The 13,724-nt window shown below is 37.2% G+C and overlaps 1 protein-coding gene across 1 annotated transcript in view; it reads left to right on the top strand.

The window, feature by feature from the left end:
• The window catches only part of HNMT (histamine N-methyltransferase), a 58,425-nt gene extending 48,095 nt beyond the window's left edge, over positions 1–10,330 (top strand). The window contains exons 5-6 of the mRNA XM_003794385.3: positions 1,775–1,868; positions 9,687–10,330. Coding sequence (XP_003794433.1) covers positions 1,775–1,868; positions 9,687–10,042 — 450 coding nt within the window. The 3' untranslated portion in view covers positions 10,043–10,330. The remainder of the gene's footprint in view (positions 1–1,774; positions 1,869–9,686) is intronic.
• Positions 10,331–13,724: the final 3,394 nt, after the last annotated feature.

Consider the following 13,724-nt stretch of genomic DNA (forward strand, 5'->3'; position numbering starts at 1 on the left):
GCTACCAGCAGATGTACATATTTTGGAAATACCACTTGATTAACAATACAACACATTTTTCTGCCCATAGTTCACAACCATAGTCACCTCAAAAGAATAAACTTGCAAGAAATCAGAGGAAGAAATGAATGCATGTTGATGTGTTGATATATACAGGCAATCAATCCACTTTCTGCTCCCTTAACTAACATCTTTTGCCTAGCAGGGAGGACTTCACATTGCCTAGCAACCCAGGCTGTTTCTCTAGTAGATTTGCTGTCTTACTCACTTACTCGTGTAACTTGTTTCATAACTACCCTCTCTTCTTAGTTCTCCTGCAATGTGTCCTCCACCACTCATTTTGAACAAATAACTCCACTTTATACTGTCATGAGAAGAAAGAAACCATCACATGGAAACAGCCTTTCATCTCCTAAACTTACAAACAGCTGCATTTGTGTTCATCATTTCCTTCTTCCACAGCTTTACAAAACTTCCTCTGGTCAAAGTCAGTCCCTCCCTTAACACCTTGGTTCCCATTGTTCTGTTTTAAATGTTGTGGTTTCAGGCATGAGCTCCTTTCCTCTCAAAACTTCCATGTTTGTTTTTTCGTTCTTATAACAACTCTGTTTCTCTTGGTGTCACTCTCTTAGTCCCCTCTCCCTCTTTGTTCCCCCTTTTTTTTTCTGTTCAGTTTCTGTTTTTTCATTGCCCCTAATAGTTTTAATGCTCTCATGACATTTTTTCAACTTAATAGTCTCTGTCAACCTGGAAAATCTCACTTTCTCCTGGAGAGAAATTTACATTATCTGCAATGGCCGACTTCCTCATTTTCAGCCAGGTTATATCATAGATTGTTAGCGATCTTATGGAAAAGCTGTATTTGGCTAGCTGTCTATGGTCCTTGTGATAGACAGAGAAGAGTGTGGTGCCTGAAGCACCAAGGGCCATGTGCAGGTCTATTTTATGTCATTCATTCATGTGAAAGAGGCATAATTTAAAATATTTTCCCTTTGTGCAATGAATTCTGTTATAAGCATGCTACACTGAATTTTGCATTCTGTCCAAGAGAGACAAAGATGAGATATAAGAAGTGTCTCTGGGGGTGGAGGTCAGGGATACAACCCATTAGGGAAAATTTCACATGGCCAGTGCAAAATTCTAAGCTCTACGTGTTGGGTGAAAAAGCTTGCACTTCGCTAGGGAGTGGTCTAGAATTATTAAAATTAAATGGGCTGACCCCTGACCCTGTGACCAAGTGTTTAACCTCCTGCTTTATCCAATCCAATTTCTTAGAGAATCTCTCAGGCTCAGAGTCTGTCACATTTTTCTGTAATTTTCAAAAAGCATCTGTGAGCATATGGAGAAGTCAGTGCAAAGGGCTTAATTTTAAAGCAACGTTCCATGAAATAGGGTCTGTTTTTATAGTGCTGGAACCATTTTCTCTCAGAAGAACTGCAATTCACAAATTATAGGATAGGCGTAGGATCAATGTCCTCATGTGGCTTGGTGACTAAGTGTCTGCAGCTATTTGTTTGTGTTATGGGAGCCAGAAAGAGTAGATTTTAAACCATTTGATTCTACTTGAGGAAATACTATGGTTTTCCCCTTTTGAAAATATTTTCTCACATTATTTTTCTGTCTCCTTATTTGAAACCTTAAACTTTTAAATTTCTTAAGTGTTTTGTTGGGTAAAAATCTGCTCAGCTAGAAAATCAAAATTTCTAGTGTTTCATCCAAACAATAAAGACTTAAACATAGAAAGCATCTGATTTTTCTTTTTCTTCCTTTTTAGATGCTGTATTATGTAAAAGACATCCCAGCTACCTTAAAATTCTTCCATAGTCTCTTAGGTGCCAATGCTAAGATTCTTATTATTCTTGTGTCAGGTAAGTTACTTTAATTCATCCTAAATTTTAAAATAGCAATAGTGCATATGTGCATGGATTCATGTATTTAAAGGAAGCTGGTATATTTTGTCTTCATTATGAAATGCTTGCCGTTGCTTCTGATCATAGTTAATTAATTTTCATAGTATTGGGAACTTTCAATTTAGGAGATGTAGTGGGATTAAACATTTATTTCTTTCACTTGGAAAAATATGTCTTTTAAGTTTCTATTATATAATTTGGAGTAAGTGTAACTGATAAAAGTTTTTAAATGAGACTAAAAGTAGTTAAAATTTATATGTACCTACTTTATGTCCCTTGAGTGTTTTACCTCTCTGATGTTTAGTAAGTAAATATAGGTTTAAATTTTTAGATCCCATCATATTTGATTAATATGGATTCCTAGAGCCATTATAAACTTCTTCATTGTAGTTTTTCTCAAATACCTATCAAGAAGAGCTCCCTTGTTTTGTTTTATGGTGTTGTTTTATTTTCCAAAGGAGGCATTTGATTAGGTCGTGTTGCTGTCAGGGATCTAGTGAGGACTATACAGAGAACACAAATAAGCATGTCTGGAAAATGAAACATTGACATTGTTGAGGTCAGCATGTATTACTTCTTCAATTAAGCGATCCTGATGGATTGGCCACCAGTACTAGGTGGATTGATTCTAAATACACAGTAGTCTCTGTCATCCCAAGTTGAGACCAGAGCACAGTCTCAAAAACCATGTGTCATAAAATTCATTTGTTCTTCAACACAAGGAATAGCTTTAATAGGCAAACATAGTTGACTATAATCCTGTGTTTGGCAATAAAAAGCTCCTGTACACACCTTTTCCTCATGGGAACATTTTAATATACTATTTTTATCCCCAGTTAGTTAAAAATAATCACGTACGTTGAAATGGTCGGGCATCCCATTTAGAAGGGCTTCTAGAAACTAGACTCTTTCTACTAACCTCTCTCTGAGCTACTTGGGTAAAGCAGCATGCTGCATTAGAATTTCAAAGTGAACCTAGTTATCAAAATCATTGGCAGCTTATTCTTGATCTGCATCAATAGTACAAAAAAGTATTGTAGACAGAAATTCATCTAGAAATCAAGTATATGTGATTTTAGAATATGTTTCATCTCAACAGAGGATCCACTATTTTATTTATATTTGGCTTATTCTAAAATATTTTCGGAAGTTAAATATTTGAGTGGCAGAAGGCAGCTTTCTATGGAACTCTATCTACTAATAGAAAAAGCCTAGGGTTTAGAAGTGTCGTCTGGAGTCTACATGCAACTGAGAATTGACCAGGTGCTCTTATGGATATAGCATTCTACTGGCTACATCATGAATGTGTTAATTTAATCCATCGTTTCTTGACATCAGGAAATGTGAAAACCAAAATAGACCCAGTGAAATGTGTAATGACACCTGGAGCAAGAACGCTGAGGTACTTATAGCTGTGTGAATTTGGTCTCTGCATGCCAGTTTATTCAAGGGCTATATCTGGATAACCATAGTACATTATATTATGTCTATTGTATATGTGGCTTATAAATATCATCTATATACCTTCATGGGGAAAAATTAAAAGAAGGAGAGCAAAGAATCAAAATGTATTTTGAATCAAAATGTAATTTAATCCATGTATTTGATGGATTTGTATTCATGGAATTGTATTCACAGTTCTTCATTACTGCTTGTAGTACAGGAGATGGCTGTTCCAAAGAGGAAAACATTGTTAATAGATACTGTTTGTAGACATAAGAATGCAAGACATAACAGTTTTCTATTTATTAAAGGGACCCTGACACCGCCTTTCTTTACCATATGTACTTCTTAGATGAGGTTTGCACACCACATCCATTTACTTCCAAAAGAAGAACCATTTAGCAAAAGGAGAAAACAGGTTTAGTTATTTTATTGTGGATTTTCACTTCTCCCTCTCCGAGGCTAAAAAGAAAAAAAAAAAATCACTTTGCCCATATTTATCAGAAGTATTGCAGAAATTAATTTTAAATGAAATACCTTTCCCAATATAGTTTACTTTGCAGTTGAAGATTCTACCTGAAAAGAGAAATAGAATAGTCAAATAATGTTGATCACTGTTGTCAATTTAGTTGAACTGGAATGTGTGCAGTTTCCCATCTGTAGGCTCTCACAACTGTTAGAAATCCAGATTATAAGAGCCCTCATTCCATGTAACTTGCCTAGTCCATCTCCCTCTCACACTTTTCTCCTAAGGACTCTTGGGGTCATGTTTACATGCTTCTGATGGGTGCTTGCCACTGCTGGCTTCAGATTTCTGCTCCCAGTCCAACTTCCTCCAAATCTTGCATGTGTTGCAGTGGCCTTTTCTCATCCTGTTGTGTTCTAAAGTCATGCATCCACCTTCTTTCCCACTTTTCTCTTGCTCAGTCTGGCCCACTTCCCTTAGAGCTACTCTCACAACTTCTCTCAGACCTCAGTGCTGGTCTGCCTGCTCCAGCCCTCTTCTAGAGCAGTTAAAATCCTTTTTACTCTATCTCTGTCATCTGGGTAAACAAACCTATGTATCCATGAACATATCTTAACAAATTTCCCTGAGATGAATTCTCTTGCCTTCTCAGTGTGTAAGAATGTAGATTTTCCTTTTAAAAAAAGTAATAATTGCTTTGTTGTAATAATATACCCAATAAAAATATGTGGGTCAGCCTTTAGAAAAATAGATCAAGCCTAGCTTCCAAAGTTGCAAACAAATTTAAGCATAAGAAATTTCCAGTAGGAATTTTTTTATCAATATTAGCAAATGTGTAGGAATGAGCCACATTATTACTAGTCATCACTGTCATTTGAAGATAGTTTCAAATCCCTATTTGCTAATCTAGTGTCTGTAGATAGAAAAAAATCTTGAGAAATCTTATCATTTGAAGTATTATTTTTAGCCCTCTTCCCCTGTTTAGGAACCATTGCTTAACTTGACTGATTAGTCCAAACCATAAATCTTAAAACTCCATTCTCTATCTACTTGGCAGATTCAAACATTTCTAAAATTAGCATATTGTCCTAAAACTTGGGACACCTACACCAAAATTATTCACACAAGCTTTGTTTTTATCAAGATGCTTGTGGCCCCTTGCCTAATGGAATTTGCATCATAATCATCTAAAAGTGATGACACTTCTGTGTATATTTCCTGTGTTGCCCATAGTGTCATTCACAGGTGCTCCTCCACACAGAAAACTGAGCACTCACTATAGACACATTCCCTAAATTAAATTTTTAAGAGCACTCATCTAGCCATGATCTAATCTAGGTAGATCAATGTTGTGTCTGGGTAAATGGTCATCTTCACTATGCCACACAGCTCAAGTTCTTGCTTCGCCAATCTCTGTCCTGACTTAATGTGGAATTAATGAGGTCTTTCTCTGAATAGACTGAATTACTTAGTTATTTGAGTACCATATGGACACTCCTGTTTGAAATTTGCTAGATTTTAATATAATGAAATATGGAGTCAGTTTCCAGACTTAATTATGCACAACACCTAGTTTGGCTAAGGCACCATAATTCATCACAGCCTGTGCTCTCAGTGCCATATTTCCTGCATAGGGTGGTAGGCAGGTGGGTCTAGTGAGTGCAGCTTACTGCATTCTACAATCAGTCACTGGTAGGCTCTGATGTTTTCAAAGATAACTATTACTTTTTTTCTGTCTTTGAAAAGCTCCTAACTTAAGTAAGGGAGGATTCAGACATGTAAACACTTTCAGCAGTGGAATAGGAAGTTAGGAAACTTCCTATCAGAGTTTCCTAAGAGGTCTTTGAGACCAAGGACTCTGCCTTTCATCTCTATTTCCAGATCTTTGCAAAGATTTTGATGCATAGACAATACACAATAAATGTGGTTTAATTGAACTGAATAATTGTTTATTATTTCTACCTTCTGACATTAAAACAATAGTTAGCTCTGAATATCCACCCAACAAAGACAATGTATATATTAGAATACACATTGCTTGAGGTAAAACAACATTTCCTGTGTGTTCCTAAGTATTACAGAACTAGCTCAGCTCAGTAATATTCAGTTAGTGTTAACTAGAAGAAATTCCCTTTATGATGATGAAAGAAAATTGATTTGGGGATAAAAAAGAAGAGAAATAAGAAAAATATAGTTGACTTTCTAAAAGTGCAGATTATTCCACCCTGAAATGATATCAGTGGTATGTTTTTCTGCAAATGTAACCCAGCATTAGTTGGGACAGCTGGTTTTTAAAAGGCAACCAATCTGGTTAAGGGAGATGAGCCAGCCCTGAAGTTTTCTGTTTGTCCTCTTTTTACCTAATGAAGGAAGCAAATCATGGTGTGTTATACAGTGGAGGGAAAAAAGGATTTAGTTTATGTCATGTTGAAAACAAAAGCAACACCATATGTTGTGCCTACTGAGAACCATTATGATAACGTGTCAGGGAGTGTGTAATTGCTCAGCTCAGAAATGGCACTCAGTCATAGCACTGACACCAGCAAATTTTCTGCAATTAGTGTTTGCTTCTTTTTTCTCTGCCAAGTTAGAAATAATAATAATGATAATGATAACAAAACCTTTCTTAGGCCACAAAGGTTTTCTTTTTCTTTTGTTTTCTTTTTTTCTTTTCTTTTCTTTTTTTTTTTTGAGACAGAGCCTCAAGCTGTTGCCCTGGATAGAGTGCTGTGACATCACGGCTCACAGCAACCTTCAACTCCTGTGCTCAAGTGATTGTCCTACCTCTGCCTCCCAAGTAGCTGGGACTACAGCCACCTGCCACAATGCCCAGCTATTTTTTGGTTGCAGCCATCATTGTTGTTTGGCAGGCCCAGGCTGGATTCCAACCCGCCAGCTCAGGTGTATGTGGCTGGTGCCTTAGCTGCTTGAGTCACAGGTGATAAGCCAAAAAAATGCTTATTTTCTTATAAAATCTAGTTTGCAAGCGGACTTTTATTTAGGAAGACAATCTGCTGTCTTTGACATGAAAGATTCTTTAATACATACTCCAAAACCTTACTTTTTAAATTGAACTGAGGTTTTCTTTTTTTCTTTTTTGCTTCATTCCAATTCTACTGTCTCCTAAAGCATATCCTATAGTTACTCCTTTCTTTTCTGAAATACTGATATAGCATCAGTCATCCTAGGCTATTTATTACTTACCATTTCCTCTCTTGGTAATCTCTTATGTTGAGTTAAATCTCAGAATGTTAGCTTAAACTATAGAGAACCAAGGGTCTTTGAACATTCTATAATTACATGCAGACTATGCGCATATGTATCATTTGTGTATTTTTCTGGAGAGTTAATTACTTTCATTTGTTCATCAAAATGACTTGGGAACACAAAAAAACGCAAGCCATTGACATCTTCACTTTTAATTCTGGAAGTACATAGAAAAATATAGGTTCTCCCTTAAATTGCTTTGGCCAAGTCCAGTGTAATTTCCTGTCACTTTGGCAATGTTTACTATATGCCTGTCATTGCCCTAAGTGCTTTTGTTTTTATCAACTCAGTTAATTCTTGCAGCAATTTTATGAATATATTATCCTTCCTGTTTTACAGATGATAAAACTGAGACACAGGTTTGAAAAGCTAATTAGAGGGAAAGCCAGGCTTCATACTATGCTAGTTGGGTTTCAGAGACCCATGCTCTCAATTATTGCCCCATGCTGACTGTATAGAACAAGCAGGTATTGGATGGTGCATGTGGCTCAGTGAGTAGAGCACCAACCCCATATACTGAGGGTGGTGAGTTCGAACCCAACCGTGGCCAAAACTGCAACAACAACAAAAAATAGCTGGGTGTTGTGGTGGGCACCTGCAGTCCCAGCTACTCAGGAGGCTGAGGCAAGAGAATTGCCTAAGCCCAAGAGCTGGAGGTTGCTGTGAGCTGTGATGGCACAGCACTCTACCAAGGGCAACAATGTGAAACTCTGGCTCTAAAAAAAAAAAGAAAGAAAAGAAATGAACAAGCAGGTATTAGAAGGTAAGTACATCGAAGCTTATTATTATTACTACCTAGATTTCTCAACAGCAGGTTTGCATTTTCAGTCTCAAGATTATAACCAATGGAAAAAAACTAGCAAACAAAATCATTTGTTTTGTAAGTACTAATTACACGTCTGCCCTGTGCTTACTATGGTGCAATAATTCACTTATATCGTCTATCTAATTTCATGCTTGCTGTTGCATGCAAGGTAAGTATGGTATTCCCATTTTACATATGAGAAAACTGAAGCTATGAGAAACTAAATAATAAGGCTGATTTAATTTATAAAGTGCCAGAAGAGTTCTACCAATCTCTCTCTCTCATGCACTAGTGCATCTCTTAGCTTCTCTGAAGGGCTGCATTTCCAATTAAGTGCGACAGACATTGCTAAAATGTCTTCTAAAATTGAGGAAAAAATTTGTAGAACTCAACCTAGTTATCAAAAGTCCAAGGAAGCATCTTTTCAGTGGTAGGTGGGCATAAGAGCCTACCCCAATCCTTGGTTTGACAACATCACAATTTATATACTCCTCTCTTTTTTTCCCTTTCCCTTTTTACTTGTACAGCCTCTCCAATTTAATGTGTTCAATACTCTGCAGAGCAAATTATGGCCACTTGTATAAAGCACATGTGCAAAAATAAAAATAGAACTAACATGCTATTATAAGATAGAAATAATTGCAAACAACTACCTCCTTCATATCATAATCTGAATCTTTAACAGTATATCAAATTTACAATCCCAAACTCAGAGACCTTGGGATATATTTAAAATTGCCCTCATTCTTCTCATCTTCAAGAATGGCAACCCTGTCTTTTCAGGTTCTTGAAAATCACTAGGATCTTCACTGACTCTTTTCTCTTGCCTACATCCTATAATCCAAATGATTGGTAAGCCCTGTTGGATCTAGGTTCTCTAAAAACTCCATGAACTTGTGTTCACTGGTCTGTGGTAACTCACTCCTACCCCAGGTGATTGAAGGAAGCTTCACATTTTTCTCCCCACACACCTTATACCCCCATCATCTAATCTCGTAGGTATGCCCAGGGTGGTTTTATTAAAACATAAGTTAAGTCAGCCTAATGTTGTACTATCCAGTATGGAAGCCACATTTGGATTTTCAATTTTGATTTTTAGTTAATCAAAATGAAATCAAACTTAAAATTCAGTTTCTCTATCACACTAGCCATGTTTCAAGTGCTTCATAGCCACAAGGGTGAATGGTCATCATATGGGACAATGCAGATTTGAAACATGTTCATTGGTCCATGAAGCTGTATTAGAAGCACTATGGTGATTTTCCATCTTGCCTCTCCACCACCCCCATGATCTGATACCTTATTCCCTTCCCCACCACCCATCCAAACTCATCTCTTTAATCTCTCCCCTTTCCTTACTCACCTATAATCTCACCATGCTCACATGCCAAGCATGCTCCTGCTTCAGGCCCTTTGCAGGTGTTCTTATCTCCCCCTGAAGTCATTGTCCCTCTGATATTTACATGGTTTACTCTCAGTCATTGCTGAAAAGTCACATTATTAGAGGGATCCTCTGTGACCACCATAGCTAAAATAGCAACCAATTCAATTTTTTAAGCCTCCTTATCTGTCACTCAGTTTAATTTTTTGATTTAGCATTTATCATCATCTAATATATATTTACTTATTTATTTAATTTTCTTTCTCCCTCCATACCCCTTGAGTTTTAAAGTTTCACAAAGGGAAAGAATATGATTTTGTTCATTTCTTTATTCAAAGCATCTAGTGTACTATCTGGCAGAAGGCAAATGAAAGAAAAAATACATGAAAGCATGAACTTTGCTCTGTTGCGCAGGAACCAGTGGCTGGAACAAGCTGTGGGAAAAGTACGGATCCCGCCTTCCCCATGATGACCTCTGCCTGTACGTCACATCGTCCCACCTCACTCAGATGCTGTGCAACCTGGGATTGAAGTATGAATGTTATGACCTTCTGTCAACCATGGACATATCTGACTGTTTTGTTGATGGCAATGAAAATGGAGACCTGCTTATGGATTTTTTGACTGAAACTTGCAACTTCAGCACAACAGCACCACCTGATCTCAAAGCTGAAATTCTGAAAGATCTACAAGAGCCTGAATTTAGTGTAAAGAAAGAGGGGAAGGTTCTTTTTAATAATACTCTGAGTTTCATAGTGGTGGAGGCATAACTATCAATCATTTAAGAGTATCTTCAAAAATAAATGTTGAACAATGTTGATCATTCATTTTCACATTAAAATTAAAAATACATCTCAATGCAGATAAAGCATAATTTCTTATATATGAAATCTAGAAAATTCCAAGACATTCTGGATTTCCATGGATAATGTATGGGAATATGGGATACTGCCAATTGTATCTCATCCCTCTTCCAAGTAGAGAGATCACACATAGGCTAAATACCACATAAGCTGGAAAAAATGAGAAAACTGAATTTTACTGACATGTTAATAAAAGCCTTTACATTTGCTGACTACCTGGAATTTTCTAGAATATTAATAAAATATTATACTATGGATTCCTTAAATATTGTTAAAGTATATACTTATTGATACTTTGATCAGTAAAAAGGTATGTTTATTGGTTTTCCCCCTTTTGTGAAGAAGTATTTATCCTATGTATTCGTCTATTGCATTTTTCATCTTATTTGTATCAATTATTAAGAGTAAACATCTTTAGTCTGGAGAGAAAGGAAGATGGCTGACTAGAGGCAGCATTCACCAGAGGCTCTGCTCCAGAGGGAGAAATACTGGACAGAAGGGGACTTAGTAAAACCAAAGGTGGGCAGCTGAGCTAAGAAAAAAGATAGACAAGTGCACATCATCTCTGCTGAGGCAAGTTACAACTCTAAGAAAGAGGATCAAAGAAAACATATTATGGGTACAAAGCCCATTGCCAAGAGGACAAGAGATGGCTCCTCTAAGTGGGAGGCTTTCTGTGGGCTCTCTGTAAGCAAGCAGGAAAAAAAAGATCTCTCATTTTACCCCACAGGAAAAAGCTGATAAACACTGGGTCTCCTTCTCCAGGGAGGTCCCACTTGTGAGCCTTAGCATCTTCCTGCCTGGCATAAAATTAAAAAATATTTTCCCCACAATTCTAAACTCCTAGTCCACCCTTTCCCCTTCACTTGGTGGTTTGAAGTTCTGCCCCCTGTAGAGCCCAAAGTGTTTGGCAATTCCTTGAGAGGTCTGAGCATTGTGTGAGCCACTGAACAGTAGCACTGAAACCATGATTTGAGTGGAAGCTGAGGAGTGCGGGAAGAGAGGGCTACACAGGAGAGAAATGTGCTGTGACAGTGTGTAGAGGGAATCTTTTCAGACTCAGTGGCTCACTGGAGAGGTCTAGACTGCATGCATTTGGGTTTGAGGGATGGAACTACTTGTGGATTTTTACTATTGGGCTGTTGGAGATCCTTTAAACTCTTCCTGTTGAGCAGTGATTGTATTGCCCAGGACAATCTGGTTAGAACTCTTGACCTGGGTTGTCCACCTGGGGACTCTCTGAGGGTGAGCAATGGTTGTTTTCTAGTGGGAAAGGACTGTTTGTCCTCCTCCAGCTGTCACTGGTGGAGGGTAGGATGCAGTAGTTTCTTGTATCTCTCCCTAGCTGAGATTTCAATATAATACTACAACTCGTTAGGATTGGGTAGAGTATGGCTGACTTCAACATAGAGCCAGCTTATGCTATCTCACCAAGCAGATCCTTGGAGTCTCTAGGTGCAGCTCTGAAAGGGACCTTTGTAAGGCTGTAAGGGAAATGCCACAATCATAAGCCCAAACTCATTAGTAAAGGGCTAGTTAATTCCACTTCCTGGGGTCCTGAATCCAATCTCACACTACCAGTTTTAATTGCCAAATTGAAGAAAATACTCCTGCAGAGGAACCAGCAGAAGAACTCTAGCAACATAAATAATCAGAGTAGATCAACTCCCCAAGGAATGACAAAGGAGATAACAACAGAAGATGTCATTCATAGTCAAATGGCTGATTTGTCAGAAACAGAATTCAGAATATGGATGGCAAATAAGATGAATAAAATGGAGGAAAAGATGGAAATAGAAATCCAAAGAGTAGTTCAAATGTTGTCTCAAGACACTAATGAATTCAAAGACAAAGTCATCAAATATATGGCCATAATGAGAAAAGATATAGCAGAGCTGAAGGAAGTGAAAAAATTACTTAAGGAGCATTGCAATACAGTGCAATCCCTCAGTAATAAAGTTGAGCAGGTGGAAGAAAGGATCTCAGAAACTGAAGACAAGGCCTTTGAGCAATCCCAAGCATTCAAAGAGGCATAAAAATGTAAAACAATAACAGAACATTCCCTAAGAGAATGTGGGATCGTTCCAAAAGATCAAACATCCAACTTAGAGGAATTCCTGAAGAAGAGGATGGTGCTAACGGCACAGATGCTCTACTCCAAGATATTATGGACAAGAATTTTCCAAGTATTGCAAGCGACACAGGAATTCAGAGAGTGGATAGTTTCAGAATCCCAGGAAGACTCAATCCAAATAAAGCATCACCTAGACGCATTGTAATTAACTTTGCCAAAGTTAAAATGAAGGAGAAAATCCTGCAAACAGCCAGATGTAAGAAAAGTATTACTTACAAAGGGATAAATATTAGAATGACTGAAGATCTTTAAGCCAAAACTTTTCAAGCCAGAAGAGGATGGTCATCAACCTTCAATCTTCTCAAATAAAACAGCTTTCAGCCCAGGATCCTGTATCCAGCTAAACGGAATTTCATTTGTGATGAAGGAATCAAATACGTTACTGACATACACATGTTGAGGAAATTTGCCATAACTAAATCAGCTCTCCAGGAAATACTCAGATCCATTTTCCATAATAACCAGGACGATGGTCCACCACCAAAGTAAACTTACCCAGAATTTATCAAACAAAACAAAACAACACAACTAACTTCCACAATGGTGATGGGATTAAAAATATGCACTGGACCTTTGAAAAACATGATAGCCAAAATGCTATCATACCTATCAATTCTCTCAATTAATGGAAATGGCTTAAATTGTCCTATAAAGAGGCACAGGTTGGCTGACTGGATACAAAAACTCAGGCCAGGTATCTGTTGCCTACAAGAGACACATCTTGTCTCAAAGAACAAGAAAAGACTCAGGGTGAAGGAAATGGACATCTATAATCTAGGCAAATGCAAATTAGAAAAAAGCAAGGGTTGTAATTTGTAGATACAATAGGTATTAAGCCATAATGATAAGGAAAAACAAGAATGGACACTACATATTAGTCAAGGGAAACATTGAACATGAAGACATTTTAATAATTAACATTTATGTGCCCTACCTGAATTCTCCTCATTTATAAAGCAAACCCTAATGGATGTGAACAATTTGATTTCTTCTTATACATTTGGAGATTTTTGACACCACTCTGTCAGAAGAAACTAAACAAACAAAAACAAATGGACTTAAACTTAACCCTAGGACAAATGGACTTAACAGACATCTACAGAACATTTCATTCTAATAAAACTGAACTCACATTCTTTTCATCAGCCCATGGATCATCCTCCAAAATTGATCATATCTTAGGACACAAGTCTAACCTCAACAAATTTAAAAGAATAGAAACTATTCCTTGTATCTTCTTGGACCTTCATGGAATAAAAGTTGAACTTAATAGCAGTGGAAATCTTCATTCTCAAACAAACTCATGGAAACTAAATAACCATATGCTAAATGATAGCTGGGTCAAAGACAAGATTAAGAAGAAAATCATTAAATTTTTGGAAACAATGATAATAAAGACATAAATTATCAAAAACTATGGGATGCAAAGGGAGTCATAAGAGGGAAATTTATAGC

Source organism: Otolemur garnettii, unplaced genomic scaffold (genome assembly GCF_000181295.1).
Source record: "Otolemur garnettii isolate 467f Iridium unplaced genomic scaffold, OtoGar3 scaffold00080, whole genome shotgun sequence".
In the NCBI taxonomy this organism is placed as follows: Eukaryota; Metazoa; Chordata; class Mammalia; order Primates; family Galagidae; genus Otolemur; species Otolemur garnettii.